The following is a 19,021-nucleotide window of genomic DNA, read 5'->3' on the forward strand; positions in this document are numbered from 1 at the left end:
CTCCAACTAAACAAGGGAAATGCCATTTTAATGAATAGTTGGGAAAAAAAATTAATTTAGTGGAAACCTTGCAATATCAAAAGAAAATTTAATTAACTTTAACTGCTAAATTGAAAATATTTTTTGTACTGACATTATAATGATATTTCCCCTTTAAATTACCATCATTTTTCAATTTAAAAAAATTTAATTCAGTGAAAATTAATTATCATAAGCATAATTGTTTAGTAAAATTCTCACTTTTATTTCATTAAAAGTTCTGAAGTCCATATTTTTATCATTTTCATTAGTTATCAAAAGAACTGATTTGTCTTGTAAAACATGCCCTTTTCTTGTGATTTTAGTTGAAATGTTATTTTGATTTTCAAAAGATTATATTAAATATGCATCCCAACCATGAATTACATATATAAATTGAAACACAGAAATAAAAATACAAAAATAGTTCATTGATGTTTAGATTAGAGACTGAAGACTATTTAACATATTATAATTCACAAAAACTAAATAAAAAGCTCAGTTTTAAGTCATTCATCGGTCTGCTAATTATAATTATCAAATGTTTTTGGCGTTTATAATTAGTAGACCAAGGGATGATTATATTTAAGTTTTTTTAATTAAGCACTTCTAGCCAAACATGTGTGGAGGATTTTGATTGACCCTAAATCTCTATTCTCCAAGGTTTTGTCAGGGAAATATTGTTCGTCTCAATCTTTTCTTATGGATACTGTCAAGAGCAATGCTTCATGGGGATGGAAATGAATTTATGAGGAAGAGACTTGTTAAATCCGGAGATAAGATGGGTGGTAGGGGATGGTAAGTTAATTAATCCTCTTTGGAGGATCAATGGATTTCAACTATTCATAATCCAACATGCTTGAATCTATCTCACTTCATTGATACTCCAAATCATGCTTGGAGGATCGATCGTCTACGAGTATTCTTTCCACTGGAGTGCATAGATTATATTAGGGTTATTCATTTACCGGTCGTGCCTTCGTGAGATCAAATTATTTCAGCTTTACTAAATTTGACCAATACATCATTAAGGCTTTTTATTTATATGCAGCGCGCTTTTTATTTATATGGTAAGTTAATTAATCCTCTTTTTATTTATACGTAGGGGTACACGTCACCAATCTGGTGATCTCATTTGAAAGTGATTGTAGAATCTTAGACAACCTCCTAAGTGGACGCTTTTTTATAGAAGTGGCTTTATTGTATCTTTTCAGTCCGATAGGTGTTATATCGGAGAAGTTTCCACTAAGCCTAGTTGTCCATGATGTGATAAAGGGATAGAGACTTTGGATCACTATTTCTTTGAATGCCAGTATTCTCAACTGGTTTGGCGAGCTTCTTCATTAGGCTTGAATTTTTTTAGAGGAAATTCCATGTTTTTTTCTGGATTGGTTCAAACAATAGATGAAGAAGGTTTGGGATCATGAATTTATTGTCCAATCCATTGCTATTCTTTGGGCCATTTTGCGTCAGAGAAATAGTTATGTGTTTAAAGGCATGAATATGACACAATTACAAGCAAATCTTCTTGCTCAAGAGCTCACCTCTAACGTTACTTGAAGATCATTCCCATGTTTAGAGCAGGCTTTAATACCTTAACATCTACTGCTGATGTTTATAATAATGGTGATATCTGTATGCTTGGAAATTCTCTCTCTAATGTGACAGATTACTAGGTGTAGACTTTTGTCACTGATGGTTCATAGCGGGCAGCTGATCAAAGTGCGTGTCATGTGTTTGTTTCAATGTAGACTTTTGCAAATTCTCTCCCATCATCTCTAATGCCCTTTGATGGTCATCTCTCACCTACGTATGACAACACTCGCGTATATATAAAGGGTGACTAGAGCAGCGCCACCTCAATCGTAGTTGTCGATGTGATCAATGTCCACCATCGTTGCCAAATAGTGGAGACGTATCTTGTTCAGAGTCAACTCCGCATAGTAACTGATGGGGTTCGAGGAACCCGTCAAACTATCAAAAGTTTTTTTAAAAAAACATTAGTTATCTTATCAATATTTTGTTTAATATAAATTACTCTCATCAAAAAGTTAAGAGACTCCATCAAATACAGATCCACAATTTATTGTTTTGAGAATTTTAAATCACTCTATTTGATTAACAATTATTAAAAATAGTTTTTGAATTTTTATTTTTTATTTTTAGTGAACTTTTTAAATATTTATGTAATTATTTTACTTTGTAGATTCACTTAATCTAGATACTTAGACACATTTCAAAAGTAAAATATTTATGAAAAATATTTTAAAAATTCACTTACATAAAAAAAAAAATTAAAAATCAGTATATATATATTGTATTTGTTGAATTTTTTTAAAAAAATTACAAATATTTTACTTTTTAGATGTATATAGGTTAGGTACGTCTAAAAAGAAAAAAAATAGAAAAAATAAAAAAACTCGAGCTGTTTTTGAAAATTCAAAATCACTCAAAACCAAACAAAGTAAATGTTGTTTAGTTTAATTTTTTTTAATAGAATTTACGGAACTTCAAGCTTTTGAACTAACCCATCTATAAGCTAGTGCAAATTTATTAAAATTGCCATTTTGAAATGCAACAAGAAAAAATCAGCTATATATGTATAAATAAATCAATTAAACACTGCAAAATATACACACCTCATTGAACCAAGGACACTATTGACCCTTCTAACTTTGCTTGTCCTCCAATTTCATCACTGGAAAAAGTTACACTTAGTCAATATAATAGATCCAAGGCTAATCAAAACCAAAACTCATTCAAGGGGCCACTCCAAAACTCATACCCCTTCATATCTGCAATATATACTCAGATCTGGATTATTAACTTCATAACTGCATATATATATACATATTCAAATCACAAATTTCATTCAAAATTTTGAGTGATGAGAGAAGATCAAAGTGAGCAAGCAGGCATTGAAGATAATACAAATAAACATAAACACTACTATAATACAAAAGAATAACACTTACCAGAAATGGAAGCCAAAAGAACACTACTATAATTTGAAGTTTGATTTTGCACCTAATATGAAATTCAGGTGCCTACACTATACAAATAATAGTGACTAATTAATCACAAACAGATATATAACCACTCAAAGAAGTAACAAAAAATTTCATCAATAATACAATATCAACTACTTACCTAACAAACAAAAATCCAACTAATTTTAACCACCCAAAAAAGTCCCCCCCCCCCCCCTCCGCCCCCAAATAATAATTAAGCAACCAATCCAATTTCCAAATAAGAAGAATCTGTTCTCTAGCATAAGCATTTTCTGATATGAAAATGAAGTCATTAATTAACCTACAAAAATCCTAAAAGTAGAGAAAGATTGCACTTGCAATTTTAGTGAAACTAACAGAATTTTAACAGAACACTACTTACCTCTAATGTTCAAATTTGATTTTCAAATTTCATGTTTGGTTTGATTTTCAAATTATACTAAAACAGGGAAATCACAAAATAAAAGCAGATGATTGTAAATTCAAAATATATCACCTTATCTTTGTACAAAACAAGCAATTATAAATCAGAATAAAGCATACAAAAGCGTTGCCATACCCTTTTTTTTCTTGTAGTGAATTTAACTGTACAACAATTGATTACTCATTTCCAACTTGCAGGTACAGTAACTGATCATGATCATGAGTTTTTTTTCTCCTCCTAGTCCTTGGTGAGAAACAACTTCAAGATGACAATAATAGATAAGACAAAATACACATCATCTTCTTCAAAAATATTTGTAGTTAACCTGCTTTTCCTAAATATTCACTACATCAAATGTTAACTTAGACCAGTCGATGATATGATTCTTATGGCCCTGATTACCCTAATAGGGAGAAATATCAAGTACAGGGCAATGAGGCCCATTCCAAGCTTCCGGGTAGGACGCATATCATTCCTTGGTAAAACAACAAGTGCCCAGATAGGTCCTGAGATGAGAAATCTCATAGTATAGAAGAGGCTTCTGTCTTGTGGAACAATGTACAAGCCAGGTTTCTCTGATCTGGCTCCAAGCAACATTGAGATCCCCAAACCAAGTGTGTTGAACATCAGACTTGCATAGCATCCAGACAAGGCGATCTACATACCATCCCCACCATTCATTGCCAATGAAACATTTGACACTAAATCACCCATCGAGTTGCCCTATGCCAATACAGTTAATCCAAGGATTGATGGATTAACCCCTAGAATTACACCCAATCCTACCAACAGAGCAACAAACTCATTTGCAATCATGTAGAACCAAACACTACTCATCAAAAATCCACCCAAAACCAATGGAAGTAAAAACTTCTAAGGTGGGCGGTGTGATCTAGCGTACCGAAATGCAAGAAAACTGAGTGCACAACCAATGGAAACACTAAGCATATAAGCAACCTTTCTGCTTTTAGAACCTAGAGTCTTGAGTCCTCCAGAGAAATACCAAAAGAATGGGAGCAAGTGAAGCACTGCCTACAATGTAGAGACCTTTGACTAAGATTCCTCCTCAACTAGAGAAATTGTCAACCGGCGTGGCACTTTTAAAGGCAACTCCGTTATCGAACTTAGTTTAGAACATGAGAATGACGAGTGCTCAGTTTCTATGCCATCATCAATCCAACCCCACACAAGACTTTCATTGTCAGAGACCTTAGCTGACTGATTTGAATATATTGCGACATTTGACACCCACATCTACTGAAGCAATGCATTACGGGACACGATTGTATCACTTTCTATGTCCATGTCAAGCAACGTACTATAGATAGAGTCATCCTCTTGGTTCCCTTGAGAGAATGCACTTCCTTTGACAAGAAACAACAATGTAACAACAACCAATTTCAACCTCCGAGCATGTTTCCTCAAAATCTCATTCGCAGCAACAACAAATGCATAAACTGCATAAATCAAGACAAATGTGATGGCTCCCCCCACAATCACCTTACCAACATACAAAACCAATGAAAGTGATACAAGAGTAACGAGCTGCACGTGAAATATGTGGCATGGGATACACTTCTCACATTGCTCTAACTTGGATCTCCATATAAGTGCAATTACTTTAAGTTATTCACACTTTAATGTATTTTCTTCTATATATTATGTTGTGGGTGTAAATATTTAAATAAGTTACCCTTGTATGTGATTTAAAACAAGTTTGCTTGAATTAGGTTGTACTAACTGCTTATAATCTAAAATAAATTCTAATACTAATCATGTTAGCCGTGTCATGTTCGGATTGACACGACCTCAAGTAGGTTAGGTCAATGTTATGATATTTGACACGTTTAATTAAATGGATCATTTTAGTGTATCATGTTAGTGTTGGGTGTTTTAGACACGAACCCGTGATGACACGACATGACATGACATGATTGCTACCCCAACTTGGGATGAGGATATTCTTAGAGTGCGTTTGGATCAAGGATTTTTGGGAGACTTGTGGAAGGAAAGAAAAAAAATAAGGGAAAAAATGTATGAAATAGAAGCTAAATTTTTTCCCTTCCCTATCTATTTTTCTCCCCATCCACATAATCTTAGAATTCTTAATTTAAACACAACCTTAAAGTTTCAAAGTGAAACGCTGGAAATAGCAATCTTGATGAGCTGCAATACATGAGTTCAATGGTTGCCTTGTTGAACTACATACGGAAGACCTTAATGCCAAAGGGTTTTGATTTACTTGGACTAAAAAACAAGAAAAAAGAAAAAAAACCAGCAAGTTAACGAGTATACTAGTTAATAATACCTAGTGCGTTAAAGTTTTTAAATATCATTGTCCTAATGTTTCCCGTCGTTACTTTAAATGCCCGAAATTAAATTGAGAAAACTTATCAAATTCATGAATTTTTGGATGAAGCATGGTATATCAAGAAGATTTTTCAAAATTCAACAAGTATTAGATTCTCTGAGTGTTGAGAATGAATATTAAAATTAAAAGACTCGACTCGGGAAATTGAACAAAAAACACTACTCTAACTTTAACTTTAGTTTGAGAGTCATTAGAACCAAAGAGAAACTAAATTAGATCCACGTGTTTTAACTCTCCATATAGCCATAGGAAAACAAGAGGCACTTCAACATTATATTAATCCGTATGTTGCAAAAGAATCATTCCACAACTACAATGCCAAAATAAAATTAAAGTTGATAGCCATAGACTGAGGAATAATATTATCAGCCATTATGACAATAATGGGAAGAAATTAGAAGAGATAAATGAGATTAAGGCTTTGAATACACACACACACACACATATATATTATGTATGTCCACGTATACATATTTCGTCTTTTTCCTTTAGACAATTTTATACTTCATTCAATAGGAATTTTTTTTATTTTTTATTTTTTTGGGGAGGGAGGGGGGGGGGCAAGTAGGTATTATGTTCCAAGTGCCAAACTAGCATTTTGCCTCAGAACATCAACTAAATTGAATACAGGATCAGAACTTTGTTCAAGTAATTGTGCTTCTACATCATTTATATGAGCAAGTAACAAAACATACTTGTCTCTCAAGAATGCTCTTGAAAAGTGAATACCATGTGAACACTGAGTCCATTGTGGCAAAGACTAGAAGAAAGTCAAATTCTAATAAATCAGCTACCTAAGCAGAGCTACAAATGAAGATGTGTCAAGAGACTTAAAAAGGGCCAAGAACTGCATTGATCCACAAATTGTGTTGGGTGTGGAAGTGAATGACTACAATGCTAACATTGTCAATCACATTGTAAGCTTACTCAAACCACCAAAAACATCTCTAATTTGCCACTAATGTACAAGTTAGCAGTCATCAAATTGAATTACTTTGCACATACTCAAGTTTCATTGAAAATGAAGGATATTCAAATAGATTTTCCATCCAAACATTTTCATTGCCCATTAAAAACTCATTCCTTTTTAGGTGGCTACGATCTGCTGCTTACCATCTGAAGAACTGACCCGTGTTTCTCTTCTTTGCAAATCCATCTCCCAATAATATGTTGATTAAGAGAAAAAAAAGAAGGCCATTTTTAGTAAAGTGCCAAACAGTATGTCATTAGCAAGCCTTGGGCAAAAAGGGATTTTACATATCAACTCAGCTTCAAAATCCAAAAAACACCATGTGATGAGAGCTTCATTCCATTCCTGACACCAGTGCTTTCATCAATAAGGGAGAAAACTTTACATCAGCGTGGAATCCGTCAAACTTTCCAAATCATCACACACCAGACATTCAAATCCCTTCAAACCCTTTCTTGGAGATTGCACACAAAATCTATTGCCTTGATGACGAGGGAATTGTTAGATGTGCATGGGTATTTCTGCCTGCACTAGCATTTTTTTGTTTTTTTAAGTTTTCCCATGACAAACCTCCATATTGTTGTGCAGAGCCTCAAGCATCCTCAACAGCTACCTGCAATGTAAGGAAACAAAACCATAAGTTGATAAGAGGTTCAAAGTAATATACATGAACACAATTGTAGTAGAGATGAGAAGCCAAGCGAATTTGCTTAATAACAAATAAATTGAAATTAGCAACCAAACTCAAGCTCACTTAAAGGAAAAAGGACCAAACTTCATCATTTTATTAACTATTATTGTAAAGTCTTAGCTACTCTATTAACTATGGATTGCCCACATGGATTTTGGCCAGACAAGGTGGCTTCCTAACTGTCTAATGTAAAATAGCATGCAAGGAGAAAGGCTCAAAAACACAAAGTGATTTTTGTAAGGTCTGGAAATTTAAATGATCAAAAGTCTTGCCTAGGAGTGTGCTGGAGGGAGGTTTTTTCAATCATGGAAAGGACTTCTTCTCAATTATCTCCTTTTTTGATTTTTTTTTTCCTATCTCTTATTCCTTTATTACCTACGAGAGTTTTCTACATTATCCAAAGTACTTATGATGCAAATTTCTGGCATACCTTGAGAAGAGGCACAGAGACTTGCAGTGCAGTTTAGATGATGAGCGTGCATACATCCTAAAGTTTGTTTCCACAACAACAAAGCACTGAGAACAAAAAGGTAATGACAATAGTCAGTACATTTTTCTATTTAAATTTTCAACAAAACATTGAAAAAATACTGAAAAGCACAGTTTTACAAGCTACAACTGCAGGTTTTAACAGACTGAGGAAGTTGTCCTCTTTAGGGTTAAAAATATTCTCGACGCTCATGGAGGTGTATTTGTATTTGGTGGAGTAGGCGAACGTACTCATGAAGCAGATGAAAAACAATATCAGCATTCCAAGTGAAATGGAACCACTCATTAGCTCTTGTCTTGCAAATTTCAAAAAAGAACAAATAACTTGAACTAATACAAATTGCTGAACCATTTATTTTGTAGCCATTGGAAACATTATGAAGCTAGCTAATAAATCATATGTCACATTTCCATTGTTGATGTAATAGATTAATTTTCCCAAAATATATTCCATGCTGCCATGGATATGATACATTATGCTGTCTCTGGCACTGCTATATGTTCTGCATAAATGCGACACACCAAATTTTCGTGTCCCAACTAAGTCCAAAAAATTGTAAAAGTGGAATACATAATTCTAACTCTATTGAAATTAAACTAGAAGCCATGGTATGGACTACAAATAGATAACATAATGAAATTAAAGACAAAGGAAATTTTGTCTGCCAATTACCTGGAATTGAAGCAGCAGTACAGGAAAAATGAAAGATCAAGAGAAAAGGCAGTGTCTAGCTCAGATTGTGAATGAAGAACCTGGAAAAAAAATATTTTTGCGTGAGTTGGTGACAAGGATGAATTAGAGAACTAATGTATTCCCAAAGTAAAAGTGAACCATCACAACCTACAGAGTAGATTTTGATTGTCATCCATAGGTGAGCATGGAAGACCATGAACATAGTGACTAAGATTTTGGATGATTGATAAGCTCCACATCTTTAGAGATTGTCACTTATACGGTTTGGGAGAGAAGCATTGTTGTCTTTTAAGGATAATAAAATTCTTTAATCTGCCAGCTATTCATTCTAAGCACGACCCTAAAATTTAAAACTCAAAATTTATGCATAAGCTTATCATCAGTAAATTTCAAATTTACTAAAGCTAGAACCTGAAACAACTCGAAATTATAATGATTGTAACAATAGAAGAATTATGTTTGAGTGAGTTACTGTTGTGAAGAGTATCAAAAAGTGATGCTATACTTCTCAATAGACTTCAAAAAACCAGATTTATAAAGTTCAAAGCTTGTACATCATTTTTTTTTTTCAGAATGAGATGGAATGCATTTTAAATGCACAATAGTAAAATAAAGATTCTCTTATGGTCCTAACAAAAATGCAAACTCGAAATATGACTGAAACATGGTGCAGAAGTAAAATTTTTGCTTCCATTCAGGTACTTGTAGAACAAAAGTGCAAGGATTCTATTGTTTACTTAAACATGGATGAATTAATGTGGGAACAAGTAGAATTTTAGAAAAATGGCAGTTGATTATGCATGAATTGAGCTCAGGGTGAGTAAAAACTGCGGAACAAACTTGATACATAAACTTGAAACCAAACAATCATCAATAGCCACCCCTTTGACAGAATATTTGCTAAACCTAGAAAAAATTCATCTCTTATGCTTTGTTTGTTTTGGCCGAAAATGCTTTTTCGAAAAATGTTTGTCACATTTTTGGCGGTTAGTATGATAGAAAATGAAAGTTAAATGGAAAATGTTTTCAATGGTCAATAAAAAATAAGCCTTTTGACTGAAAAATCCTTTATGGAAAAATGTTTTCTATGGAAAAATGTTTGTCACATTTTTTCCCGGAGTGTAAAACATTTTTTGGTCTAAAGTCTTGCCAACACTACCACACTACCACCACCACCACCATTGTTGCCGCCACCCCCCCACTCCAACTAATGCCACTGCTAATGCAACCACTAGTACATTAGTTTCAAGTTGCAATCAAACATAGGAGATCATTTTGTAGAGAAAACATTTTATAGAAAAATAGGTTGCGTTTGGTTTACTTTTGGAATTGTGATTCTAATAAAAAAAATTCAAAACTCATAACTAAACACACAACTCAAAACTCAATTCAAAAACTATTTTTAAAATTCATAACACACAATTCAAACCTCTTTTCAAAAGTCATAACCAAACTCTTTTCCAAACGAACAGGGCACTTTTTCCATCAGCACCTATGAATAATACAAGATAAAATAACAAATGAGAATGAAAATTAAGAGAAAAGGAAATATTTGAAAGGAAAAAACAAAGAATGAATTGAAAAACAGAGCAGTGTGTTTAATAATAATTAATTAGTAATGTATTGGTAATTTCAACATTCACAACAAACTAAAACTCTCTTACGATCCAAAAGAAGTAGATACTAAACTCTGAGTTGTGATAAAATCTGAGATGATATTGGTAATGAGAAAATAAATAAATAAAAATGGTATGACAGATGTTGTGTTTGTTTGTTTGTACCTTGCAGTTGGCCTATGATCTAGTAGAATAAATAATCGACTATTTTTTAAAGAGCCTATGATCTAGTAGAATAAATATATCTAAAGCTAAGACTCTCATTGCAAACAATTTTTAATATTTCATGTTTTGGAGTTTGTCGGAAGATTTTTGGAGTGGCAAAGTAGCGAGGATTTCTCGCTAGTGTCTGCTAAGATACTTTAGTCTTTGGTCAACCCCATCTGGAAAAGAACCCGATTTTATCAAAGATTAGAGAACTATTTGTCACTATTAGATGAACTTCCCCTTATGTTTTCTTCTTATTGTTTTCCATATCGCCCACTTCATGATAAGTCTAAACAAATCAACAAGTAAATTTAAACAAACAAACACAAAAACTCTATACGGTATGCCAATTTCTAATAGTTTCCTATATTTTTTTGAATATTTGCCTTGGATTTGAATTCTAAATAATACTCCAAGTAGGGTAGATGGCTTCTCAACTCCCCTTTAATAAAGGAAGCCTAAATCCCTCCAACTACTAGAACAGATTGCCCACATGGATTTTGACAAGATTACGTGTGGCTTTGTAATTGTCAAATGTAATCCAGCATGCAAGCAGGATGGTTTAAAAATACAACTTGATACTAAAAAAGAAAAAAATCCCTTCTTGCATGGCAATGAAGTCTTAATGATCAAAAGTCTTACATGACAATGTGCAATAGGGAGGTGTTTACAATTGTAGTCTCAGGAAAGGACTTTATTCTCAATTTTCTTCATATATCTCTTGCTCCTTTATTACTTATGAGAGCTTTCGCCATGACTGGACAATAGTATATGAATATATTCTGAAAAGAAATTTATAAAAAAAAAAAAAAAAAAAAAAACTCATGACAATTCTAAAACTCAAAAAATAGCGACCCATTGCATTCAAAATTGTAGCTCTCCCCAAAGCCAAGAAGCATTGAGTTAAATCAAAGCAGCCAAAGTCTTTTATCAAGCATAATTTTGGCATACCTTGAAAAGAGGCACAAAATCTCACAATGCAGCTTAGACAGTAAGTATGAATACATCCTAAAGTTTGTTTCCACAACAACAAAGCCCTGGAGAGCAGAAGGGTGACAACAACAATAGTTAGTGGGATTCACTATTTAAACTGTCCACATAGGCTGCGTTTGGTTTAGTTTTGAAAATAATTTTGAAACACAAGATTGAAAAGAGTTTTCAAAATTTGAAAATTTATTTGGTTGTATATTTTGAAATTAGTTTTGTAGGTTTGTAGTTTGGAATGATTTGAAATTTCTTTGTAGTTGCATAGATGGATGTGAGAGAAAAAGTGATTGATTGATGTGTAGGATGTGAGAGGATGAGAGAAGAGATAGAAAAAATGATTGAAAATAATTTTGAGAAAATTGTAAACCCAACAAATTTTGGGTTTTGAGCTCTCAAAAATTGTTTTCAAAACAAACCAAACAAGTCATATTTTCTATATTGTTTTCACAGAAAACTGAGAAAATATAGAAAAATACACTTTTACAAGTTGAACAACGAAAAGAGCATAGTATTCAAAGTCACAACTACATGTCTGTAAGTAGAGTCAGGGTAAAAATAAAATAAAAATGAGAATGAAATTCATCCATGCAGCAGAGGTATATAGACAAAAAAGGAAAAGGAAATATTTGAAAGAAAAATAAAAGAAATGAACGTAAAAACATTGTTGTGTGTTGATACAGGTGAAAAATAGAAGCTATAAATCAGAATTATTAGAGCTGATGTGGAGATGTAGTCGAAGACACAAAATGATCAATTTGAGTTGATCAAACCATAGTAGCAGGAAACTCTTAATTTGGTGATGTTTCTTACTAAGTATGACGCACGGGTACGAGCACGAATACTGGTACTCGTACAATACGTGTATGTTGATATGGTAAAATCCAAAGAAAGTAAGGTACAGGTACGGCTTGGTACACTTGTAAAAAAAATATTTATTTTTAATTTAGAGTAATGTAGAAATTAATTAAATGGTTTAATTTGTTAAGATCCAACATATAATTAACATTTAATGCAAAAAATAAACGTATAAATCAAAATTAAGTGTCAATATATTAAATAATTTACAAACAATAGTTTAATTTTAAAATCATACCAACCATAAAGCTAAAAATAAAAAAAGAATTCTAGTGAAATGAGTTTTATCTATGTAGTAAAAGAATATATTATTTCAACTAAGGTACGGTACGGCTTGGGTATATACTAGGTACGCTTGGGTATGTCAAAAATTAAGAAGAAAAATTTTAGGTACATGTTTTGTGTACCTGGTACGTATGTAGAAGCATCATGCGAGATACTATATGCCAGTAAATACTTGGTACAAGTACGACATGCTTTTCGAAATACCTATGCTTCATAGCTTACTAAGAAACGCAATTCCACGCTTTCAAATAAGAAACCAACAAGAAACTCGCTCATTTCTAGGAATAAACTCCCTTTCAAGTGAGATTGAATCTCTCAAGCATACAAATCTTAAAGAAATAAAAGAAAAACAACTCAAACTTATTATCGTACTTTCTATTTACATAATATTTATTTATATTTAATAAAAACAATTTGTAGTTGATATCAATCTCCAACAAAAATTCATATTTTAACAAATATATTACAACTAACTAAATAGAAAAAAAAAAATTTTAGAATATAATTATTTATTTAATAATTTAATATATAAAATATATACATGCTCCAATATAGGTATGACAGATTTTGTGTTTGCTTGTTTGTAAGTTGAAAAATTGTTTGATAAAAATTTAAATGTTAAACTAAAATAAATTATTTGATAGGTATAAGATCAAATTTAAAATTCAAAGTTTAAATTTAAAATTTATTATTTTTAATTCTACTTTTTTTAATTTTTATATTGTGATAGTAGAGGATGCAAATATAAATAAATCCACATTTGTGATAAAAATCTGAAATTGGTAATGAGAATACAAATAAATAAATAAAAATGGTAGGACAAATTTTGTGTTTGTTTGTTTGTACCTTGCAGGTGGCTGCTTATAGTTCGAAGAATTCTACATAAGGAATGTATTGGATGATGGACCAATATTCTTTCCCCTTTTCACACTTCTGTTTCAGTATTGGATTACAATCTACGATCCACAGTAACAAAAGCGAGGGAGGGAATCCTTGTTCTGGAAAGGACGCGAGCCTAGGGCAACTCCAGATTTCAAGTCTTTCAAGAGAGGTGAGGTTTTGAAACTCCTCATAAGAGAGTCTTTCCAGATTTGGGAAGTTCCAGATGTTCAAATTGATGAGAGAGGTGGGCAGGAACATCCCTTCTTCTGGAAAGGACACCGTATCTCCCCACGGCCAACCTCCGCCATCAAGTGTGAGTGTTGTAAGAGAAGAGAGTTTGTGCAAACCCCACTCTAATGGAGATGGAGGCGGAACTGGAAGTTGACCCACTCTCAAATTCCCGATTTCAAGTGAAGTGATGTTGGTGGGGAAACTCCCTTCCTTCACAAAGTAGGAGACCATTCCTGCTCTGCAATAAACTAAACACAGCTTTTGAAGCGAAGTGGCTTGGTTGATGTTGTTGTTCTCATCACGACCACCAAGTGACAGGGGCTCCAGATTAGGACAACATCTTATCCGCAATTCACTGAGATTCCTGAGATTATTGGCTTCTGGTAAAGATTTGAGACTCCTGCAACCACCAATTTGAATAGTTTCAAGAGATGGACAATCAATTTTGATCCCTTCCTCTGCAAAAAGTGACTCCAGATTTTTACACGACCCAATCCCAAGTTGTTTTAGTGTGGATGGTAGCCCACCTCTTGACAATAAATATGTGAGTGATGCACAGTCAGAAACGTCCAACTCTTGCAGATTATTGAGTGTCATCAACTCAGGTAGGGACTCCAAAGCATCACACCTTGAAACCCCAAGTTCTCTCAGCATAGATGGCAAACCTTTCATTGGAAAAGAGATCAGACTTGCACAATTGCGGATTCTAAGCACCCCAAGAGATGTGTATGTGTGCAGATCTTGTGGCAGTTTCTTCAGCATTCCACACTCTTCAATTGTTAAATACTCGAGTCTCGTCATGCAAGGCAGCCCCTCATGTTGCTGCTCTTTCGAACCTTCTCCTCCTTTTTCTTGCTCTTCTTCAAACAAGCAAACGAGTTTGGGACAATCAGAAATCTACAAATGGCAGAGGGAGGGGAGACATACTTGTGTTCTCACCTTATTCTGCCACAATGTTATGAGTTCTTCGCAGTTACTAATGCCCAATTTCTCGAGTCCCATCAAATCTCGAGTAAACCATGTCGGTAGGAATGCCAATTTTTCAACATGAGAAATGCTAAAAGCAGTTATTGAAGTCAAATGCTTAGACATTTCAGTAGCCAGTAACTCTTCATCAATTGTGCTTGGATCGCAGAGGGAGTCGGGAACTGTAACATGGCTAATATCCAAGGTGAGGGAACCAAGTTCAATCGTGTTCATCCCTAAGAGTGCTGGAAGGCTTGGGAGCATAACATTATTCATTGACAAGGATGCAAGTGGTGGCTGAACGAGGCTCGAAACATCAATCAACAACTGCGGACAACCATCAATTTTGAGAGAATTGAGACAAGGAAGATCATTTGGTAATCTTCCAACAAGTTTGGGACAATTTATGATGGAAAGCTCACTGAGATGACTGAACGGCTGAACTCCCTCTGTTTCAAAAGCAGACCAATCCTCCCATTCTGTCATAAACTCAAAGCTCAGTCTCTCTAGAGAGGGGAAAGGTTTGGCACCACACTGCTGCCCATAGAACTCACAACCAAGGTACTTTATTGTACTCATTCCTTCAATGTAAAGGTCTTTAAGCACGGGCAGTTGTCCAAGTGGTGGCAATGATGTGCAATATTTACTACCTTCTAATCGCATGAATACCATTTTAGAGAATGAAACATCTCCAACCCAGTTTGGAAATTTTGTACTACCATACCCACTGATGATGAGTCGTTCCAAAAATTTGAAAGGCCTCATCACGTCAAGCACATCCCTCTCAACTATGTCATTCTGTAAACTATGAGATTCATTCCATTCTAGTGATAACTCTTTTAACTCCTCCTTAGACATTAAATTGGCATCCACTGCATCCTTAACACCACTGACATTCTCCATTCTTGATATGTGTATTGCCCCTTAAATATGTGATAGGTTTTTCAACTCTCCTATTTTACGCCCACGATCTTTACCCACCATAAAATTTGACAATGTTCGGAGATTAGTTAATTTACCTATGTGTAGTGACATCTCTTCTGATGATGGAATATGCACGCCAGTCATGTCAAAGTGGCGCAAGTTCACTAACCTCCCCATGTTTAGAGGCAACTTCTCAAGTTTAACACAAAATTTCAAAAACAAGACTTGTAAATTGTAGAGAGTTACCACCGAATCAGGTAACATCCTAATTTGAGAATGGGATACATCAAGGTACCGTAGATGCTTTAGATCTCCAATGGAATCTGGTAGTTCATCAATCCCATAACAACACAAACGCAACTCACGTAAGCACTTTAACATTGGCAACAAATCATGAATCAAGTACCTTGTTGTGTAGTGGAATGCAATCGCCGAAAACCTTAAGAAGGTTCGTAAGCATCTGGCATCATCGAAAGCTTTGAATTTTCTGATTCCTTCATATGCACTACCAACATAAGATGAATGTCGAGCTTTATTTGAAATCTTGTTCTGCTTGCCGCCCTCTAAATTATTCTCCAACCTAAAACAGATGTCCCCTGCAACTGCTTGAGCCAAATCATTGATGAGGTCATGCATTATGAATAGCAATTTATTATGCCTTGACAATTGGAAAAATGACCTAGACACCAATTCGTGAAAATACCTGCGGCCTACATCTTCTATTTGTTCTCCACCTTCTGGGTGTTCAATTAAACCTTCTGCCATCCATAACAAGACTAATTCATCCTTCCCAAATTCGTAATCCTTTGGGACAATTGCACAATAACCAAAGCACCTCTTCAAATGGGAAGGGAGATGATGATAGCTCAATTTTAGTGATGGGAGAATGTGGCTTTCCTCGTATGGTTTATCCCATATATTGCTAGTTAGTACCATTTTCCATTCATGCTCATTTTGGTTACATTGTAATAAGCCACCGAGAGCCCTTGCTGCCAGTGGCAAGCCTCCGCACTTAGCAACAATTTGCCTACCAATTGATTCCAATTCTGGATGTTCACTAATATTTATATTCTTGAATGCATGTTGGGCAAAGATTGACCAGCAATCATCAGGTGATAACTCTTTCAAATCGCGGTGTTCAATTGTACCCACCTGTCGTGCAACAGTCGTGATTCGCGTTGTCACAATGATTTTACTTCCATGTGCTACAGCTCGAAACGGAGATTGTAGTGAACTCCACTCTTCATCTCTATAGTTCCACACATCATCTAGGACAAGCAAAAACTTTTTTCCTGCCAGTTTGTCCTCAAGTTTACGTTGAAGGGTATTTAACTCTGTCGAATTGCATGAATCAAGATTGAATTCATCCAAAATTGCCTTTGTTATTCTCTTAACGTCAAACTCGTCAGATACACAAACCCACGCTTTCAGATCGAAATGGCTTTTGACACCATTATCATCGCAAATGAGTTGAGCCAGAGTAGTCTTGCCAACCCCACCCATGCCCACGATGGGAATGACATCGACTTTGTTTTGAGTTGCTGCATCTCTGAGAAGCAATTCAATAATCTGTTTTTTCTTTTCTTCTCTGCCATAAACACAAGGCTCTTTCACCAAATATGTAGTTTCTGGTCTCTGCCACACATTTGTAGACTTCATCCCCCCAATAGCCTTTTTGACCAAACCAAGTTCCTTAATTCTTGTAGTAACATCTTGTAACTTGTTAGGTTTTATTTCTTGGCAATCCCGTTTGACAAAACTCCTTTGAGTTGTAATTTTATTCGCACTTTTATTTCAGTGAGGCTATGAGTGTTTAGATGCGAATCCAACCCAAATTGTGTTTTTCAGAGAAGTTTGTGATGCTAATGCTTTCAAGATTGCCACTTCGCTGATTATGACGGGGGTCCAGGGGGCAGCGCCCCTTGGCGGGTCCGGGGCAGCGCCCCCGAAGCAAAATGCAAAAATGCATTCAACATTGCCTGTCTGCTCGAGCGGACATACCCGCGCTCGAGCAGAGAATCCCTGGTTCCAGCAGTTTTGGTCGCCTGCAAAAATACTGAGATGTGTGATTTTGCGCTCGAGCGGGCGTTCTGGCGCTCGAGCAGACCTCTGTTATATCACGCACAGATTTTACTGAAGACGCTCGAGCGGGCTGTTGGACGCTCGAGCGGAGATCGCGGGACAGATTCTATAAATTCGCGTGTTGGGTCAGATTTTAGGATTACTACTCCAGATCTTCTTTTTGGTTTCTAGGGTTTATATCTGGGGATACTTTGTGAGTTTTCTTTGATGTTTTATTGAGTATTCAACTCATGTTCTAAAGAGAGTACATCAAAGGTTGTGTTTTGTTCTACAAAAGAGAGTGTTGTTCTTCAGTTGTGTATTCTGAAGAATTCGAGCCTGAAGCTGTGGTGGAATCTAGAGTGGCTCATCAGAAAGACAATTCCGTGGTGAAGATGGGGTTGGAAGAGGCACATAGAGGTTGGTTCAATTTGGCGTTGTGGATTCGCTAGGTAATTGAGAGTATACCTGTGTAATTCCTTTAATTCTTCTTAGTGGATTGTCTTGTGGCTGTTGCCCGTGGTTTTTTGATCACAGTTGGAGGTGTCCAATTGTGGTTTTTTCCACGTTAAATCATTGTGTCTCTTTGTCTTGATTGTTTGATTGGGATTGTTATATTCTGCTTAAAATTGATACATAATCACAAATCAACATCTAGGGGATTTCTAGATTTTTCAATTAACTGACCATTGATCTCCTTCAACTTGGACTCAATTGCAAAATTGAATTAAATTGTACTTGGAGTAAAACCAGTGCAACAAGTAGAAAGGAGGAATCGTCGTACCTTCCTACATGTGTTGGCCTCACCAACATCAACATCAGCATTAGTCTCTGCCCTGATCAGCTTCTTGTGTAGAGCTTCAGTGGCAAACTCGTCCAGCACATCGTCCGCATCATAAGCCAAATGCTGGAGCTCTTTCAGCCACTTATTGACAGCCCTGTCGGATATCTGCTTCTCCTCTGCATCAGCAAGAACATCGTTTATATCTTCAAATGACTTCTTCAGCTTCTTGATGGAAGTGTTGACACCCTCACGACGCGCCAAGTTGATTAAATCAGGGGACAACAACTTGTCAATCACAGCTTGAAGCAATGGAGAGATAAAGATCCCCACCACATCCATGTCTACTCGTCTTTGTTGTGAAAGAGCCCAGGAAGGAATGTATGAAACAAAGCAATATGAGAGAGAGAGAGAGAGAGAGAGAGTTAAGAGCAAATTTTTGGAACTCTGCAAGTTTCTGTTTCAAACAAGTTTGGTAGGTAGTTAATTGAATGAAGAATATGATTTTAGATGGTTCTCTGTGTTCTCTACCAAGCAGGGTATAAAGCAAGTAAGGCC

The 19,021-nt window shown here is 35.1% G+C and overlaps 3 protein-coding genes, 1 non-coding gene and 1 pseudogene across 6 annotated transcripts; all 5 read right to left on the reverse strand.

The window, feature by feature from the left end:
- Positions 1-3,810: 3,810 nt before the first annotated feature.
- On the reverse strand, positions 3,811-6,573 carry LOC145817606 (cation/calcium exchanger 4 pseudogene; annotated as a pseudogene).
- A 434-nt stretch (positions 6,574-7,007) lies between these two features.
- On the reverse strand, positions 7,008-11,530 carry LOC114279585 (uncharacterized). Of its 3 annotated transcripts, XR_014361470.1 has the most exons (6): positions 11,443-11,530; positions 11,163-11,273; positions 10,098-10,160; positions 8,648-8,727; positions 7,916-8,001; positions 7,008-7,407 (listed from the first exon to the last, which is right to left on the reverse strand). It is a non-coding gene; the product is annotated as an uncharacterized LOC114279585 (transcript). The 3 variants fall into 3 exon arrangements; XR_014361471.1 differs by lacking the exon at positions 11,163-11,273; XR_014361469.1 differs by lacking the exons at positions 11,163-11,273; positions 11,443-11,530 and having other exon boundaries at positions 10,098-10,226.
- Positions 11,531-13,479: 1,949 nt separating this feature from the next.
- LOC145817619 (putative disease resistance protein At3g14460) lies at positions 13,480-15,600 on the reverse strand. Its single transcript, XM_082912756.1, has 2 exons — positions 14,671-15,600; positions 13,480-14,628 (listed from the first exon to the last, which is right to left on the reverse strand). The coding sequence occupies exons 1-2, from the start codon at positions 15,598-15,600 to the stop codon at positions 13,480-13,482; spliced, it is 2,079 nt and encodes a 692-aa protein (XP_082768882.1).
- A 330-nt stretch (positions 15,601-15,930) lies between these two features.
- LOC145820263 (putative disease resistance protein RGA3) lies at positions 15,931-17,335 on the reverse strand. The gene is made up of 2 exons (XM_082915407.1): positions 16,325-17,335; positions 15,931-16,223 (listed from the first exon to the last, which is right to left on the reverse strand). Exons 1-2 carry the CDS (start codon positions 17,278-17,280, stop codon positions 16,202-16,204), a joined length of 978 nt encoding a protein of 325 aa, XP_082771533.1. The 5' UTR covers positions 17,281-17,335; the 3' UTR covers positions 15,931-16,201.
- Positions 17,336-18,409: 1,074 nt separating this feature from the next.
- LOC145817635 (putative disease resistance RPP13-like protein 1) lies at positions 18,410-18,805 on the reverse strand. The gene has a single exon (XM_082912757.1). The coding sequence runs from the start codon at positions 18,803-18,805 to the stop codon at positions 18,410-18,412; it is 396 nt and encodes a 131-aa protein (XP_082768883.1).
- Positions 18,806-19,021: the final 216 nt, after the last annotated feature.

This window comes from Camellia sinensis, chromosome 2 (assembly GCF_055761805.1).
Source record: "Camellia sinensis isolate YWXY chromosome 2, ASM5576180v1, whole genome shotgun sequence".
In the NCBI taxonomy this organism is placed as follows: domain Eukaryota; kingdom Viridiplantae; phylum Streptophyta; class Magnoliopsida; order Ericales; family Theaceae; genus Camellia; species Camellia sinensis.

What these genes read in the sequence shown, in the direction of transcription:
- LOC145817619 (XM_082912756.1), bottom strand. Translation starts at nt 15,600, where the DNA reads ATGGAGAATGTCAGTGGTGTTAAGGATGCAGTGGATGCCAATTTAATG. An exon ending in TAACATTGTGGCAGAATAAG is followed by an intron (nt 14,629 to 14,670) that starts GTGAGAACACAA and finishes TGCCATTTGTAG; the next exon opens with ATTTCTGATTGTCCCAAACT.
- LOC145820263 (XM_082915407.1), bottom strand. Translation starts at nt 17,280, where the DNA reads ATGAAGTCTACAAATGTGTGGCAGAGACCAGAAACTACATATTTGGTG. An exon ending in ATAGAAGATGTAGGCCGCAG is followed by an intron (nt 16,224 to 16,324) that starts GTATTTTCACGA and finishes TGGCTCAAGCAG; the next exon opens with TTGCAGGGGACATCTGTTTT.
- LOC145817635 (XM_082912757.1), bottom strand. Translation starts at nt 18,805, where the DNA reads ATGGATGTGGTGGGGATCTTTATCTCTCCATTGCTTCAAGCTGTGATT.